The following is a 16,497-nucleotide window of genomic DNA, read 5'->3' on the forward strand; positions in this document are numbered from 1 at the left end:
CCCAGTGTACCTCGCAGAAAAAGATTTAACAACGGTAAGTTCTTACCATAAATCTCCTTTTTATAATTATGATTTCCGTTCTTCCACTCTAAACAGCAAGTAATGGTGGCCGGCGGGATGGAGAGTATGTCTAATGTTCCATACTGCATGAGTAGAGGAGCTACGCCCTACGGTGGACTCAAACTGGAAGATCTAATTGTTAAAGATGGGCTGACAGACGTCTACAATAAATTCCACATGGTATGTTATAATACTATTATACCTGCCTTATGTGTGGCGTATACGGAATTTTTTACTCCTCTTTTAGGGGCTGATGCAGACTTCAGAATAAATGGGCGTACATTACTGAAAATAAAACTGCACCGAAAAATAGCGCATCATCCGGAGATGTCTGTGACCCTGCATCATCTGCATACGCGTTTCATTTACTACTAGTTGTCATAATCATCAGCATGTACTTGTGCCTGTTGTATGTTGGTGCAAAAGTTAAGCCCTAGTAACAGTTGTCTATACACTAACACACTAGTCTGCATGTGATCACGCCCATACTATGCTTAGCCTACATGGGAACACCCCTCACACCCCTGTTCTGCCTTTCCAGTTCGGTGTGATCCAAAAGCCTTTCACCCTTCTTTCTCACACTTACATTTCACTGGAAACTTATTTTTGAAGGATGTAATTTTTTATTTATTTTTTTATATTATTTTTGGACATCTTGTAGCTGGAGCTTAAATGTTTCATTGTGTTAGAACAATTACATCAGCCATGATACAGTATCTGATGTTTATCGAGTTCCCCAACTCCGCTGCCTGGGCGTCACTCTCGACTCCTCCCTCTCCTTTGCACCCCACATCCAAGCTCTGGCCCAATCCTGTTGTTTCCAGCTACGCAACATTGCTCGTATCAGGCCATATCTCTCCCAGAGTGCAACTAAACTCATCATCCACTCACTGGTCATCTCACGACTTGACTACTGCAATGTCCTCCTCACTGGCCTCGCTTGCTCCCATCTTGCTCCCCTCCAATCTGTCCTGAACTCCGCAGTTAGGCTTATCTTCCTCTCACGCCGCACCACATCTGCCACTCCCCTTCAACAAAATCTACACTGGCTCCCATTCCCCTACAGAATCCTCTTCAAACTCCTCACCCTTACATACAAGGCCATCTCTATCTCCACTGCTCCCTACATCTCCAACCTCCTTTCCCTTCATGCCCCCTACGGTCGACTAATGACCGTCGCCTCTCCACCGCCCTGGTTACTGCTTCCCATGCACGAGTTCAGGATTTTGCCCGTGCTGCACCCCTTCAGTGGAACGCACTCCCCCGCTCCATTAGACTCTCCCCAACCTTGCAAAGCTTTAAACGGGCACTAAAAACCCACCTATTCATCAAAGCGTACCCTTCTGATGCATAACCCAGTGCTGAAGCCGCGCCTCCACCCCCCCTGCCTCATGCCGTGAACATCTCCGCTTTGCTTGCATACTGCCATCAGGCTACCTCCCACTTGCCTGCACCTCTTGTCATCTGTCTGCCGCCCCTCCCCAATAGATTGTTAGCTCTTCAGAGCAGGGCCCTCTTTCCTCTTGTTATCTAAGCCCTCGTCTCAGCACATTTCACTCACAGCTCTCCCCTACTCAACGACCATCTTTATCCTGCTAGTAAAGGCTCATCTCCATCTATGACCACCAGCCTCTAGTAGTACGATGATCACTCCCTCAATACTTACATCCTAGCTGTACTATGTCTTGAGAATGTGTGCTGCTCTGTTACCTGTACTCTTTTTCTGTTATTTATTTACTGTAATGTAATGTTTTGTCCCCTGTACTGTCCTTTGTACGGCGCTGCGAAACACATGTGGCGCCTTATAAATAAAATGTAATAATAATAATCTCTTTATGTATGGTGTATACAATGTTACAGTAGTTATGTGTTTTGTGTCCCTGCAGGGAAATTGTGCAGAGAATACAGCTAAGAAGCTCGGTATCGGACGGGAAGAGCAAGACATTTTTGCCATTAGTTCCTACACCAGGAGTAAAGCAGCCTGGGACTCCGGGTTATTGGCCAATGAAATAACACCTGTTACTATTTCACAGAAAGGTACAACAGTGTCCAAGCTTTTTCCTGTTTCAGATTCTGTGCAAAATCTAGATTTGAAACAAAAGAAAAATGTCAGATTGGGGAGATTTTGGGGATCGGCATTTTCTACCACCCAGGACAAATGTAGGTGTTCATAGATCTAGAACCTGCATCATTTGTTTTACTGCGCTGTTGCAATTACTTTTAAAATAATGAAAGTGCTGTTATGTGTCAGAAACCAATAGATACACTGGTAGAAGTATCAAACATTTCATTATCACAAGGATTGTGTAATGGTTAGCATTACTGCCTCACAGCACTGAGGTCATCAGTTCGATTTCCACCTAACTGTGTGGAGTTTGTATATTCTCCCCGTACAAAAATATACTGGTAAGTTAATGGGCTTCCAACAAAATTAACCGTAGCGTGAATGTGTGTGCGTGTACTTGTGGTATGGAACATAGGGGGTAATTCAGACCTGATCGCTGCTGTGTTTTAGCGCGGGTACAAAGCGGATCGCCTCTCAGTGATGGGTTTGTACGACGGATCCGTTCGCACGGGTGATCGCAAAGGAGATTGACAGGAAGAAGGCGTTTGTGGGTGTCAACTGAGCGTTTTCATGCACAGCTAAAATACACTCTACCTGTAGGTGGCGACTATCTGATCACAGCAGTGCAAAAATCGCGTGCTAGCGATCAGGTCTGAATTAGGCCCATAGATTGTAAGCTTCACTGGGGCAGGAACTGACATGAATGGCCAAATAATCTTTGTAAAGCGCTACGGAACATGTGTGCACTATATAAATAACTGTTCATAAACAAATAATAAATAAAATAAAAGCTTACATTAAAAAGTAACAATATTGTATATACCACTTAAATTCTTTACTGTCGTTTGCATAAAATTCTGCGATCTTAATCATATAAATTAGTATTAATATATAAAATTATGGAGTATCAGTCCCTAATTACGTAATAATCGAATGGAAGTAGTAGTGCAAACCAGGAGTCCCGAGTACATATTCCTTTCCTAATGTACCTGCTGGGTCCGGTGTTTAGGGGGGTTGAGTACTCCAGATGCTGGTCGGTCCACTATTACCACAGGGTACAGTATTAGGATACTTTCAGTGAGTGGACAACTGACAAAGCCTGGGGACAGCGGGGTCATAGAAATAATCTCCTGACTGGGGTAGGCTATTACGCAGCACTCCCAAATTCACGGCTGTAGCTCTATCGCCGTGTTAAAGAGAGTCCGGTAGTGTGGGGATCCGGCGAGGCACCTCCTGGTATTTGATGTGTGAGGAAACCCATGCATTCTGCACAGAATCAGTGGGTTAGTATGTATTAACTCATGGTTTACTGAGCAGGGAAAAGACAGTTTTATTAAATAGCTCTGGCATGTAACCTGGAGCTTTTCACAGCATGACTAATTGGATCCCCCCTCCCCAAGTGTCTTTCATGGTATTATCCATTCCCCAAATTCCCAGTCAGTGAATATGTAACCTCACCCATGCTAAGCAGGAATCAGTGTGACATGTGTACTGGGCAAAGTTATCTCTCTTTGATGTGACTGTTCTCTCCTGCAGGGAAACCCGATGTTGTTGTACAGGAAGATGAAGAGTACAAGCGAGTAGATTTCAGCAAGTTTCCAAAACTCAAGACTGTTTTCCAAAAGGACAATGGTGAGGTTCTAGTCCAGAGATAGAAACATAGAATTTGACGGCAGATAAGAACCACTTGGCCCATCTAGTCTGCCCCCTTTTTTTTTTTTTTTTTTATCCTTGATGCAATCTCAACCCTTTTTGAACCTTAATTCTTTGTAAGGATATTCATATGCCTATCCCAAGCATGTTTAAATTGCTCTACAGTCTTAGCCTCTACCACCTCTGATGGGAGGCTGTTCCACTTATCCACTACCCATTCTGTGAAGTCATTTTTCTTTAAATTTCACCTGAACCTCCCCCCTCCAGTCTCCGTGTATGTCCTCGAGTTCTAATACTTCTCTTCCTTTGAAGAATGTTTCCCTCCTGAGATGTTCAACCTTTTACAACTCACGGCACACTGAACAAGATTTAAGTATTGCCAAGCCACATTCAAATATAATGGTGGTGCAGTTGCGTGTCCTAGGATGTCATGTCGCAGCTTCTCCATAGGTAACGCCTGAGCCACATCTGAGAAAGCCAGAAGAGCCCAACACTGCCTGCGCCCAAAATTAGAACTGGCTCTGTAACCACTAAACCCACCAGTATTGATCGTTCCAGGGCCTCAGCAGCGACAAAACACTGACGGCATCGCTGTGCTCCTATGGTGGCACATCTGGAGACTGCTCAGGGCACACTGGCACAGTGGTTGAAAAACACTGGTCTAGTCATATAAACACCTCTCTCCTATAGAGCTGTGTTTTAATACAGTGTGGCATACTAAGAACAGGACCCTCTGTATATTGGGGCAGAGGATGGATATTTTTTGTCAACAGTGGAGACTCCATCCACTGATCAAAGGTCTGCGGGAAAGGAATGACAAGCTCGCTGGTCGTCTTCTAGAGACAACTTTGTCCCTTATTGCCGAGCTCTCCTGACAGCCTGTCCATTTATCAAATAAAGACAGCCCTTCGCTCTGACTTTGGGAACCTCTGGCTCTACACCTGTTATGGAGCTACAAGCGATCAGGAGCTCGGGCTCCGCTGGAGAGCGATGGGTTGCTGATGCCTGGGCTGGATGGGTGGTGGGGCATATCTGTAATGCTGCCTTTTTGTTTTTAGGGACCGTAACTGCAGCCAATGCGAGTACCCTGAATGACGGGGCGGCAGCTTTGGTCCTAATGACGTCAGAAGCAGCAGGGAAGCTGAAAGTCCAACCACTGGCACGGATCATAGGTATTTCCTATTTAGATTTTTCTAAGGCGCAACTACTGTAGATCCTAAGCTATCAGTAATAGAAAACTAAAACCAGCTCCATCCAGTAACAGGCACAGGAGGCATTGCTTCAGCCCTGGGCCACACACATTTGTCTGGACAGCCTTGTGACGGATCGATAAGATTATATGAAGGAGCGATTAAGCCCGCCAACTTGTCCTAGAACACTAGGGAGGGCAGATCAGGGGCAATAATACATGGTGATGATGCTTTACCGGGTTAGAACATCAGGTAGAGGAGTACAAGTAGACCCTATTGGGAACACAGCCCCCACCTCACCTAGCAGACCTCCTGGCATTTAAGATCCTGGGTTCCTTGAAGTTCTTCAAGACAACTGAAAACACTGTGGAGTTTTGTTGCATGTCCATACCATGTGGCAGAGGTAGCCGATGGCATTATAGCACCTGGTACACTGATCAATTGAGGCAAGTCCCATTCTGTATGTACATAGTTGGGTAACTGATATACAGTAGAAAACCAGATCCATCCCTCTGGCTGTTGTTACAGCTTTGGAAAGATCACTGTGGGGCTGGTTTAGAGCAAGACCATAAAAGATATGACTGGTGTGCCCAGCTGAACTCTGAATTGCTGTGTAAAAATAAAGCTTTCCTGCATTTGTGGGCTACATGTAAAAGCAGGGGTCTGGGACTCCAGGTCGACAACAAAAAGGTCAACACACCTTAGGTCGACGCCAATTGGTCGACACACCTTAGGTCGACATGGAAAAAATTCGACATGGGAAAAGGTCGACATGAGTTTTTTATGTTATTTTGGTGTCTCTTCGCTTGCCATGCTTCGGGCATGGTGCCTTCGCTCGGCACAGATTACCGTTCCAATCGTAGTCCACGTGGATCGTTAAGTATGAAAAAGTTCCAAAAAAGAAAAAAATTGTAAAAAAAACTCATGTCGACCTTTTGTCCATGTCGACCTAATGTGTGTCGACCTTTTTGTTGTCGACCTGGAGTCCGGATACCAAAAGTAGACCGTATTTACCCTGCATGCAAAAAACAGTTACCACCCTTGCATTGCAACTTGCTTTTTCCCAGGTGCAGTTACTCCTTTCCTTCCCAACTCGGAATTAGCATCACAATATTTTTACTTTTGTTGATCTTATTAATAACTCCTGTATAATCTTTCCATTGACAAAGACCCTGTCTACCTTACTCTGTGTAGCCTAAATGAAGAAGCTTTGGAGAGTACATGACATCGGTGGGCTGGTGGCTCTCAGCGAGCGTAGTTCTGTGTACCCTGTATTGTTCTAATGTCTGCCGTATGTACTTGTGGTGCCCTATAAATAAAATATAATAATAATAGTGTTGACCCTCACCCACTGAACACGTCAACCAAGCACAGTGAGTCAGCTGTGTGGTCCCCACTATAATCTTTCTATCACACAGATGAAACCAAGGGGGATAACTCGCTTTCCGCATGTTGGCATATTATTATTTATTTGTACAGATGTTCCCCATTGCAGCGCGTGGCACCGCTTTTGGGTACTGCACGCATTTTTTTTTTCTTTATCCTGGAGAGGGTCTGGCCACGCCTCCTGGATCTGGCAATGCCCCATTCTGTACCCCGTGGAAACAGCCTTGACACAAATATTTTCTGCTTTTGCATTGAGCCCACGTACTCTGGCCATAACACCTGAAGATTATCTGTCCAACCATCCAACTAGTGGGCTGGTTGGAATGAAAATCCATTCTTGTCTGTGAGCAAACGACAATCGGAGACGTGCTCCCAGTTGCCAGACAAATTAGTCTAAATCAGCCCTATTGTGTGCAGATTAGCATTTCATAAATAGTCCTAACATATGGGGTATAGTTTTTTTTAACAGTATTTACTCTTTGGGGATGCTTTATTTATGTATTTTTGCTTCTTAAACAGCATTTGCTGACTCTGCAGTAGATCCTATTGACTTCCCTATCGCACCTGCATATGCAATTCCCAAGGTAGGACATTTTATTTCTTCCTTATTGGAGACTATATTGTAAATTAAATAATGTGACCTGAAAATTTGAACTGTTTAGGGTCTTGAGAAGCGAGTTTGAGAACCACTGACTTTTAAAAGTATGTGAAGCTGTGGTCCCTAGAACTGACTGAGCCAGTGGTTCCTCAAGGCACCCTAATAATCCAGGTTTTGAGGATATGGTATAATCCACAGGTTCTCAAACTCTGTCCTCGGGATCCCACGCGGGACATGTTTTGCAGGTCTCCTCATAGAATCACAAGTGAAATAATTTGCTCCACCTGTGGACCTATTAAAATGGGTCAGTGAGTAATTAATACACCTGTGCTCCTGCTGTGTTACCTGCAAAACATGACCTGTGTGGGGACCTGAGGGCCGTGTTTGAGAACCTGTGGTATAATCAAACTGACTGAGGTACTAATTAAGTCACCTGTGCTTTAACATGGATATCTTTAACACCTGGACTGTTGCAATGTAGTTATGTGACCGGCGTTCAGGAGACCAACTGTCACAATTCCGACCACTACATCCCGAACCCTGAAATCCTTACAGTCTGCATGTCGACTAACGGACTATTCCCACTCGTGGTTCTCCACGACACCCATAGAGTGGCAATAGAACCTGTGACGAGCGCAGCGAGCCCGTAAGGGGCTTTGTTGCGCTCGCCCCGACCGCCGGCATTCTGTGGCCGGAATCCCGACTGCCGGTAACACGGCTCCAACCCGGACTGTTAGGGAGCCTCGAGGACTGCGTTTGGGAATCACTGGACTGACCAAATTTTTAGCTGCTTTTTGGCAATTCTTTTTATATAAACATTTTTATTTTTTATTGTTTTGTCTGCATTTCTTGTAATCCTCTATAACTTCCCACATTTATATTATGCTAATTGTCTTGTACGGCCAGATCCTGAGTGCCACAGGTATAAAGAAGGAAGACATTTCCATGTGGGAGATTAATGAGGCGTTCAGTGTCGTCGTGTTGGCCAATATAAAAATGCTGGATATTGACCCTGCAAAAGTCAACATCAACGGAGGAGCGGTGTCTCTCGGCCACCCCATTGGGTGAGTGACGCAGACCTCTCACTGAATGTATGGTGAATCATAGCCGTTACTGTGGTTTTTTTGTTCCACATTATTGATTTGTATTATATAATACAATTTTAATAGGTCACATCTGGGATACATATAGAACTGTGTAGCCACAGCCCCTATTGAATAATGGAATACAGACATCTGGCAGGCACTGAACATTTATGCATGCACATCTCCCATAATGCACAGGGAACTTCCTGTGTGTATAAATGGGCAGTGCACAGGAGTAAGGCATTAACATCCCCACTATCTACAGGCAAGTGGTATTGTGCAGAGAGGAGCAGCTTTGGGTAGAATTCTTCTTTACAAAGTGCTTGTAGTATCTATATAATTTACTAAGGTTAGACCCATCTTCTCGATGCACGCAGCAAAACAGCTGGGTGCCAGAGAGGGAGACGGGACAGACCCTAGCCGGCTGATGCAGAGGAAAAAGACCTGCTGTCTGAACGGGGTAACTGTGGGAGGGAACAGCAGAGAGGGGTGCAGGGCTGGACAGACCAGAGGGCGGGATGAGACGGGGCGGGTGGAGACTGAGATGACCCAGTATACTAATATATAAAAATAATTTTTATTTATATGGTGCCACAAGGGTTCAGCAGCACCGTATATAGGGGTCACACATACAAGTGGCACAAGTACATAACACAGCGGAGTATCTAGAGCGATGGGGACCTGTGTGCAGTTTCCGGCCCCCTCCTCTCCCATAGCCGGCAGCGCTGTTAGCGCTCTGAGCACTAGAGACTCTGAAACCTGCGCATGCGCTCTAGACTTCTGTGGCAGTTTCTAGTTCTCCGAGCGCTAACAGCGCTGCCGGCTATGGGAGAGGTGGGGGCCCACACACTGACACCAATAGACACCAGAAAGGTCAGTATAGAAGAAATGGGTGCGGTGTGGGCCCCCTCCGGACCAAGGGGCCCGGTGTGCACCGCACACACTGCAGCCATTATAGATACACCACTGACATAACAATACAGACAAGAACATAACTTGCATAAACAGAATTGTATTAAGAGTGTACAAATGACAGGATTATGTGGAGAAGACAGGAGGGTGAGGGCCCTGGTCACTGTAGTAAGGCCAGCTGTCAGCATTCGTTTTCATTTTGTAAGGTTTACAATGACCCCAAGATGATCCAGCCATTACATGATGGGACAGAGGAAAAGGCTGCTGCTGCTTGTGTAAGAATCCCGTATAACCACTGCTCATATCTCTGTGTTCTGTCTACAACAAATGTATTTTACTTTCTTTTTATATACCCAACAAATGGGACCTACTGTATAATCAATAGAATATGCCTTAATGAGGTTATGTTTTGAAATCTTGTGAGATATCTTCAGCTACCTTGGAAAGCCTTTACAGCCGGCATTCCCAACCTCGTTCCTCAAGGCACACTTACAGCCCAGGTTTCAGTGATGTCCATGCTTGTGCACAGGTGACTTAATTAGTACCTAAGTTATTTTGAGTTAACTATCTGTGCAAAAACCTGGATAGCCCTAAAACCTGGCCTGTTCATGTGCCTTGAGGACTGAGCTTGGAGATGGCTGCTTTATTGGAGTCTGCTACTCTCCATCCTATATGGACATATAGGGCGCAGAGTCATGTGTGGCTCCAGGATATCGGACTATCATGCTGACACTTAATATTCTAGGGCAGCAGCACTTCTTTTATTTCACACAGTCTCAGTATGGGGGAGTATGTATCGCTTGCTGATGATTACACTCTTTGTTTTCCCTCCAGCATGTCAGGAGCTAGAATCGTTGGCCACATGGCTCATACGTTGAAGAAAGGACAGTTCGGTCTTGCTGCAATCTGCAACGGTGGAGGAGGCGCCTCTGCAGTCTTAATAGAGAAGCTGTAAAATCACAATCTTAAGGGAATAAATGGCTGCAGCATAATCCCACTCACTTTATAATTCGTATGGTATGGAATCTGTTACATTGGTCTATAACAGGCTGGGCAAATTGCCGCTCTCCACCTGTTATACAACTACAAGTCCCAACACAGCATGATAGCAGGGCATGCTGAAACTTCTAGCGGTACAAGAACAGGTGAGCCACAGGTGGGATATCCAAACATAAAGTATACTTCAAGAAACTAGTGCAACTGCAATACAAAGATCTCAGTGACTTAACTGTGTGTAGAGCCTTGGATTGCTGTTACGGAAAAGTAATTATCTGCCTCTGTATCAGCGACATTCATACAGAATGATAGATACAGTCTAAAGGAGAATTCTGGGCACCTGTAACCCCCCCCACCTGCATTTGTCTATACTGCCAACAGAGGGCCATCGCTGAGATTTGTAATTAACACAGCAATAAGTTCCTATGACACAAGTAACAAGTACTGATCAAAACTCTTTGCAGATGCACATGTAACATCCCGTAATGTAAAGAAATAAAAATACAACACAACTTGTTTTATATCATCTGAAATCAGTATCAAGAAGTGAATATTTTATGCTCTCTTCCATTTTTATACAGCAGTCTGTACAATGACTATGTTTTTGTTTTTTTTATTTAATAAAATTTAACGTTGGATGTGGATGGGTTTTTGTTTCCTTACTTTTGTCCACAAATGTATATTGGCTCCCAAAATGGATGTGGTTCATTGGATCGACCCTAACTAGGTCGACAGCCATTAGGCTGATACCTGAAATAGGTTGACACTGTTATCAGGTCAACATGGAAAGCAGTCGACATGAGTTTTTTAATTTTTTTATTTTATTTTTGTCGTTTTCTTTGTAAAGTGACCGGGAACCCCAATCAGTGCACCGGTGCCCCTCGCATAGCTCGCTTCGTTCGCCATGCTTTGGGCAAGGTGCTCCACTACGCTACCGCTGCGCTTGCCACATGTTACTATTCCCAATCGTAGTCCACCTGGATAGTAAAGTAAGAAAAAGTTTTTTTTTATTTTTATTTTTAACTTATGTCGACCTATTCATGTGTCGACCTTCGGCTATATAATCGTACTGTGTCAGCCCATTTCATACAATGTCTCGTACAATGTATAACAGAAAGGGCAGTAAATCTGTGGAATCTCCTGCATCATGCAGAGCATGCTCCAAGGATTTATCAGAGGGGGAATAATTGCATGAGGGCCTATGTACTGCTTGTCATGCACCTCCCATTCAGTCCTCCGCCTCTGCACCTAGGGGGTCATTCTGACCCCTTCGCATGCAGCGGTTTATCGCTGCAATGCGAACAGGTACGGAATGCGCATGCGCGGCAGGAGCAGTGCGCGACGTTGCCCGGCGACGGGGGTCGCCGTGTTACGTTGCGGCTTACAAAAGTAAGTGGTCGTAGAGCCGACCGCAAAGAAGATTGACAAGAAGAAGGCGTTCCAGGGTGGATCCGGACCGTTTGGAGCCGTTTTCGGGGAGTGGTGAGTAAAACGCAGGCGTGTCCAGGAGAACGGAGGGCGGATGTCTGACGTCAATGCCGGCTCCAGCATCGCAGGGATCGTCGCACAGGGTAAGTAGGTATAGGCCTAGTCTTCTTTTGCTTGAAATTTTTTTAGCTTAGCAGGGCTGCACAAGCGATCGCAGCCCTGCTAAGCTAAAATACACTCCCCAATAGGCGTGTATTAGTTGATCGCAGCAGCAGCAAAAAGTTGCTGGCTGCGATCAATTCTGAATGACCACCATGGACAGCATTCACTACCCTGCTGGGTACTATGGGTCCGCCTGTGCCATTACCTCCACAAATTGTCCCTATGATAAATCACCAGTCTCTGGTTAGACAGAAATCTACCCCGGGTCACTCCCGTGCGGGTGTGGTTCGTTTTATTGACAGTGTCTAGGTCGACAATGTTTAGGTCGACCACTATAGGTCGACAGTCACTAGGTCGACATGGATGGAAGGTCGACAGGGTTTCTACGTCGACATGTGCTAGGTCTAAAGGTCGACATGAGGATTTATTTTTTTTTTTTGTGTCATTTTCTTCGTAAAGTGACCGGGATCCCAAATTAGTGCACCGCGTCCCCTCGCATGGCTCGCTTCGCTCGCCATGCTACGGGCATGGTTCCGTCGCTCTGCTACCGCTTCACTCGGCACACTTTTAACGTTCCAATCGTAGTCCACGTGGATCGTTAAGTATGAAAAAATCCCCCCCCCCCAAAAAAAAGTGGAAAAACTCATGTCGACCTTTAGACCTGTCGACCTAGAAACCCTGTCGACCTAGTGACTGTCGACCTATAGTGGTCGACCTAAACATTGTCGACCTAGACACTGTCTATCTTCAGACCGGATCCCCTCCCGTGCACCTGATACCTCTAAGTGGGCTGCTCTTTGTTACAGTCTACAAACCTCTCTGATGTCTTATCTGAAGAGGAGGGGGAGCATACAGTCCTGACAGACACTGTGTTACCGATGAGGATTCTCCCTTACAAATAGATGTCCCTGCCCTGGTGGTTGCTCTTCAGCATATCCTTCAAATCACTGATGATGAGGATACCACTGCTGTGGCAAAGAAAACTGATATGTTTAAACAGCAGAAGGTGGTTAAAACTGTTTTACCCCATTCTGATCATTTAGTGGACATCAGACGGCAACCCTGGTCTAATCCGTGAAAGACGTTCCCTATACCCAAATGGGCCTTTGCTCGATGCCCTCTCTCTGCAGAGTTATGTAACTAATGGGAGACTAAGCCACCGGTGGATTCTCATGTCACCCGCCTAGTGGTGTCATCCACTCTGCCTGTCACCTCACTGAGGGAACCGACAGATAAGCGTGTGGAGGGATGTCTGAAATCTGTGTACTCCCTTACAGGGGCTAGTCATAGACCCACTATAGCTGCCTCTTGGGCCTCAAAAGGTATTAAAGGCGTAGGTTCAGGCGTTAGAGGAGGAGCTGCCTGAGGATATTTCTCTTACGTCAGAGGATGCTGGGGTCTACATTAGTACCCTGGGGTATAGACTGGTCCACCAGGAGCCATTGGCACTTTAAGAGTTTGAGAGTGTGGGCTGGCTCCTCCCTCTATGCCCCTCCTACCAGACTCCGTTTAGAAAATGTTTCCAGAGGAGCCGGTCACAGCTAGGGGAGCTCTGCTGAGCTTTTCTAGTAAAAGTTATTTTATTTTTTTTTTATTTTTTTTTACAGGGAGACTGCTGGCAATAGCCTGACTGCAGCGTGGGACTAAGGGGGTGGGGGGGAGCAGTGTCCGCCCTGCGGAGTCTGAGCCACTGACCGCTCCAGAGGGGTCAGATCGGTCTCTGCCACAGGGGAACCGCTCACCCCAGCAGCATGCCGCCAACCCCTTAGAGCTGAAGAAGTGGTAAGTCAGTCACCGACCCCCCTAGCAAGTGGGGGGCCAGTGTGAAGATGGCGGCAATGGGGGGGGGGAGCGCAGTATTAACTGCGCTCCTGGGAAGGTACTAAAGGCACATAGTGCAGCACTGTGAGGGGCGCCCTGGGCCAGCGCTTACCCCCCACACTGGTCAGCAAGCCTGTCTGGGTCCGCGGATCTCATCCAGCAAAATTCCTCAGGCCAGTATAAACATCTGAAGAGCGGGAAGGAAGCGCCATTAAGGGGGCGGAGCTTCTCCTCAGAACGGACCCAGCAGCGTTCTAGCGCCACTCCACAGCATCTCCAACTGACTGTACATGGTACAAGGGGGTTGTAGAAGGGAGGGAAGGCTGCAAAACAACTGTCTCCCCTATTAAGGGACACAGTCTGCGCTAGTAAGGGGTTGCCTTTTACTAAAAGCGCTGTACTGTGGGTTGGCTCCGATCTCTGTGTCTCTCTTGCCTTTCTTGGGGGGGGAACTCGGTCTGCCCCCACCTGTGTGTATGTGTGGGGTTTGGTGGTCTCCTTTAGCTCCTTTAGCTATGTCCAGGGACACTGTGTCATATGCTGCAGAGGATTTATCCTCCCAGGATGATCACATTCCATGTAATCAGGTTAGCACTGGTTTAGCACAGATACCAGCAAGGGAACCAGAGTGGCTTTCCTCTATCAAAACTTGGATTTCTCAGATTTCTGACAGGGTTGCTAATAATGAATCTGTAACCCAGGTATTACAGAGCTCTATGGCTGTGTGGCCTGTCTCTGGTACCTCGGGACACCCCGCTATATACCCCCACAAACGAGCGCTTTTCCTTTCGCTGAGGAGGATAGGAAAAAATTGGAAAACACGACGATTGTTGACGCGTCTGTGTCCAGACTCTCAAAAAAGGTGGTTTTGCCTGTTCCGGGATCTACCGCCTTAAAGGAGCCGGCAGATAGAAAGATTGATAATACCCTTAAATCAATGTATACTGCCTCTGGGGCCATATTACGTCCCACTATTGCTAGTGCATGGATTGCAATAGTGAAGTGGTCGGCTACCTTGCTTGAGGATTGGGATATGATTGATAGGGATGACGTTGCCTTATATTTATGCAACATTCATGATTTTGCAGGTTTTATGGTAGAATCAATTAAAGACCTGGGTTCCATGGTTGCGGGAATTTCTTCCATGTCTGTTTCAGCTCATCGGGGACTATGGCTGCGCCAGTGGTCGCCCGACGCGGAATCCAGAAGAAGTGTGGAGTCGCTACCCTATACAGGTCAGGCTCTTTTTGGGGAAGCTCTAGACGCATGGATATCCACCGATACAGCGGGTAAGTCTCCGTTTCTTCCCTCAGCAGCACCTGCTCCGAAGAAATCCTTCTCGGCTGCACAGCAGTCCTTTCGTCCTAACAAGCCTATAAAGGCCAGAACATCCAATACCTTTTATAGGGGAGGTAAGGTTAAGTCCAAGAAACCTGCTGCTGCAGGTTTCCAGGAACAAAAGCCTGCTTCAAGTACCGCACGGCCCGGATGTGGGGCCAGTGGGAGTGAGACTCAGACATTTCAGTCATGTCTGGGTATCGTCCGGCCTGGCTCCCTGGGTAGTAGATATTGTGTCTCGGGGATACAGGCTGGAATTTCAAAGTCTCCCTCCTCATCGTTTTTTCATGTAGGGCTTACCAACTCTGTTGGAGGACAGCGCAGTACTTCAAGACGCTGTCCAAAAGCTGGTAGAGGCACAAGTCATTGTGCCGGTACCACCTCACATGCTGACCAAAGGTTACTATTCAAACCTTTTTGTGGTACCGAAACCGGATGGTTCGGTCAGGCCCATTCTGAACCTAAAATCGTTGAACCCCTTTCTAAAGGAGTTCAAGTTCAAGATGGAGTCTCTCAGGGCGGTGATATCAGGTCTGGAAGAGGGGAAATTCCTGGTATCCCTGGATATCAAGGATGCGTACCGTCACATTCCGATGTGGCTGCCGCATCAGGCTTATTTCCGCTTCGCATTGCTGGACTGTCATTTTCAGTTCCAGGCCCTGACATTCGGCCTCTCCACTGCATCGAGGGTGTTTACCAAGGTGATGGCGGAAATTATGATACTACTGCGCAAGCAGGGTGTGAACATCATTCCATATCTGGACGATCTCCTGATAAAGGCGTCGTCCAAGGAGAAGCTGCTGCAGTCCATTGTTCTCACAACATGACTGCTCCAGAGTCATGGTTGGATTCTGAACTTTCCAAACTCACATTTGGAACCAACCCAGAGATTGTCATTTCTGGGAATGATCCTGGATACGGAAGTGCAGCGGTTGTTTCTTTCGCAGGACAAGGCGTTGGTGATCCAATCCATGGTCCGGGATGTCTTGAAGCCACCCCGGGTGTTTGTTCATCAATGCATTTGCCTATTGGGAAAGATGGTGGCCTCTTACAAGGCTCTCCAGTACGGGAGGTTCCATGCTCTGACCTTCCAACTGGATCTCCTGGACAAGTGGTCGGGATCTCACCTCCACATGCATCAGAGAATTCGTCTGTCGCCAAGGGCGAGGATTTCACTCCTCTGGTGGTTCCAGTTGCCTCACCTCCTGGAAGGCCGCAGGTTCGGGATTCAGGACTGGGTCCTGCTAACAACGGATGCGAGCCTCAGGGGCTGGGGAGCAGTCACTCAAGGAGTGACCTTCCAAGGATGGTGGTCAAGCCTGGAAGCCGGCCTGCCCATCAACATTCTGGAACTAAGAGCCGTCTACAACGGTCTTCTTCAGGTGGCCCCTCTTCTAAGAAATCGGGCCATTCAAGTACAGTCGGACAACGTATCAACAGTGGCATACATAAACCGACAGGGCGGAATGAAGAGCAGAGCAGCAATGTCAGAGGTGACAAGAATACTCCTCTGGACAGAAAAGCATGCGTTGGCGCTGTCAACCATCTTCATTCCGGGTGTAGACAACTGAGAAGCAGACTTCCTCAGCAGACATGATCTCCATCCAGGAGAGTGGGGACTCCATCCGGAGGTGTTCAAGGAAGTAACAGATCTTTGGGGCCTACCCCAAATAGACATGATGGCCTCTCGTCTCAACAAGAAGCTTCGGCGTTATTGTTCCAGGTCGATGGATCCACAGGCAGTGGCAGTGGATGCCCTGGTGTCTCCATGGGTGTTCCAGTCAGTGTACATGTTTCCACCAC

At 46.8% G+C, this 16,497-nt stretch overlaps 1 protein-coding gene across 1 annotated transcript in view; it reads left to right on the forward strand.

The window, feature by feature from the left end:
* The window catches only part of ACAT1 (acetyl-CoA acetyltransferase 1), a 43,382-nt gene extending 32,795 nt beyond the window's left edge, over positions 1-10,587 (forward strand). The window contains exons 6-12 of the mRNA XM_063951612.1: positions 97-240; positions 1,947-2,097; positions 3,662-3,757; positions 4,837-4,950; positions 6,874-6,938; positions 7,859-8,016; positions 9,784-10,587. Of these exons, the coding sequence (XP_063807682.1) occupies positions 97-240; positions 1,947-2,097; positions 3,662-3,757; positions 4,837-4,950; positions 6,874-6,938; positions 7,859-8,016; positions 9,784-9,904 (849 nt within the window). The 3' untranslated portion in view covers positions 9,905-10,587. The remainder of the gene's footprint in view (positions 1-96; positions 241-1,946; positions 2,098-3,661; positions 3,758-4,836; positions 4,951-6,873; positions 6,939-7,858; positions 8,017-9,783) is intronic.
* Positions 10,588-16,497: the final 5,910 nt, after the last annotated feature.

Source organism: Pseudophryne corroboree, chromosome 2, assembly GCF_028390025.1.
Source record: "Pseudophryne corroboree isolate aPseCor3 chromosome 2, aPseCor3.hap2, whole genome shotgun sequence".
In the NCBI taxonomy this organism is placed as follows: domain Eukaryota; kingdom Metazoa; phylum Chordata; class Amphibia; order Anura; family Myobatrachidae; genus Pseudophryne; species Pseudophryne corroboree.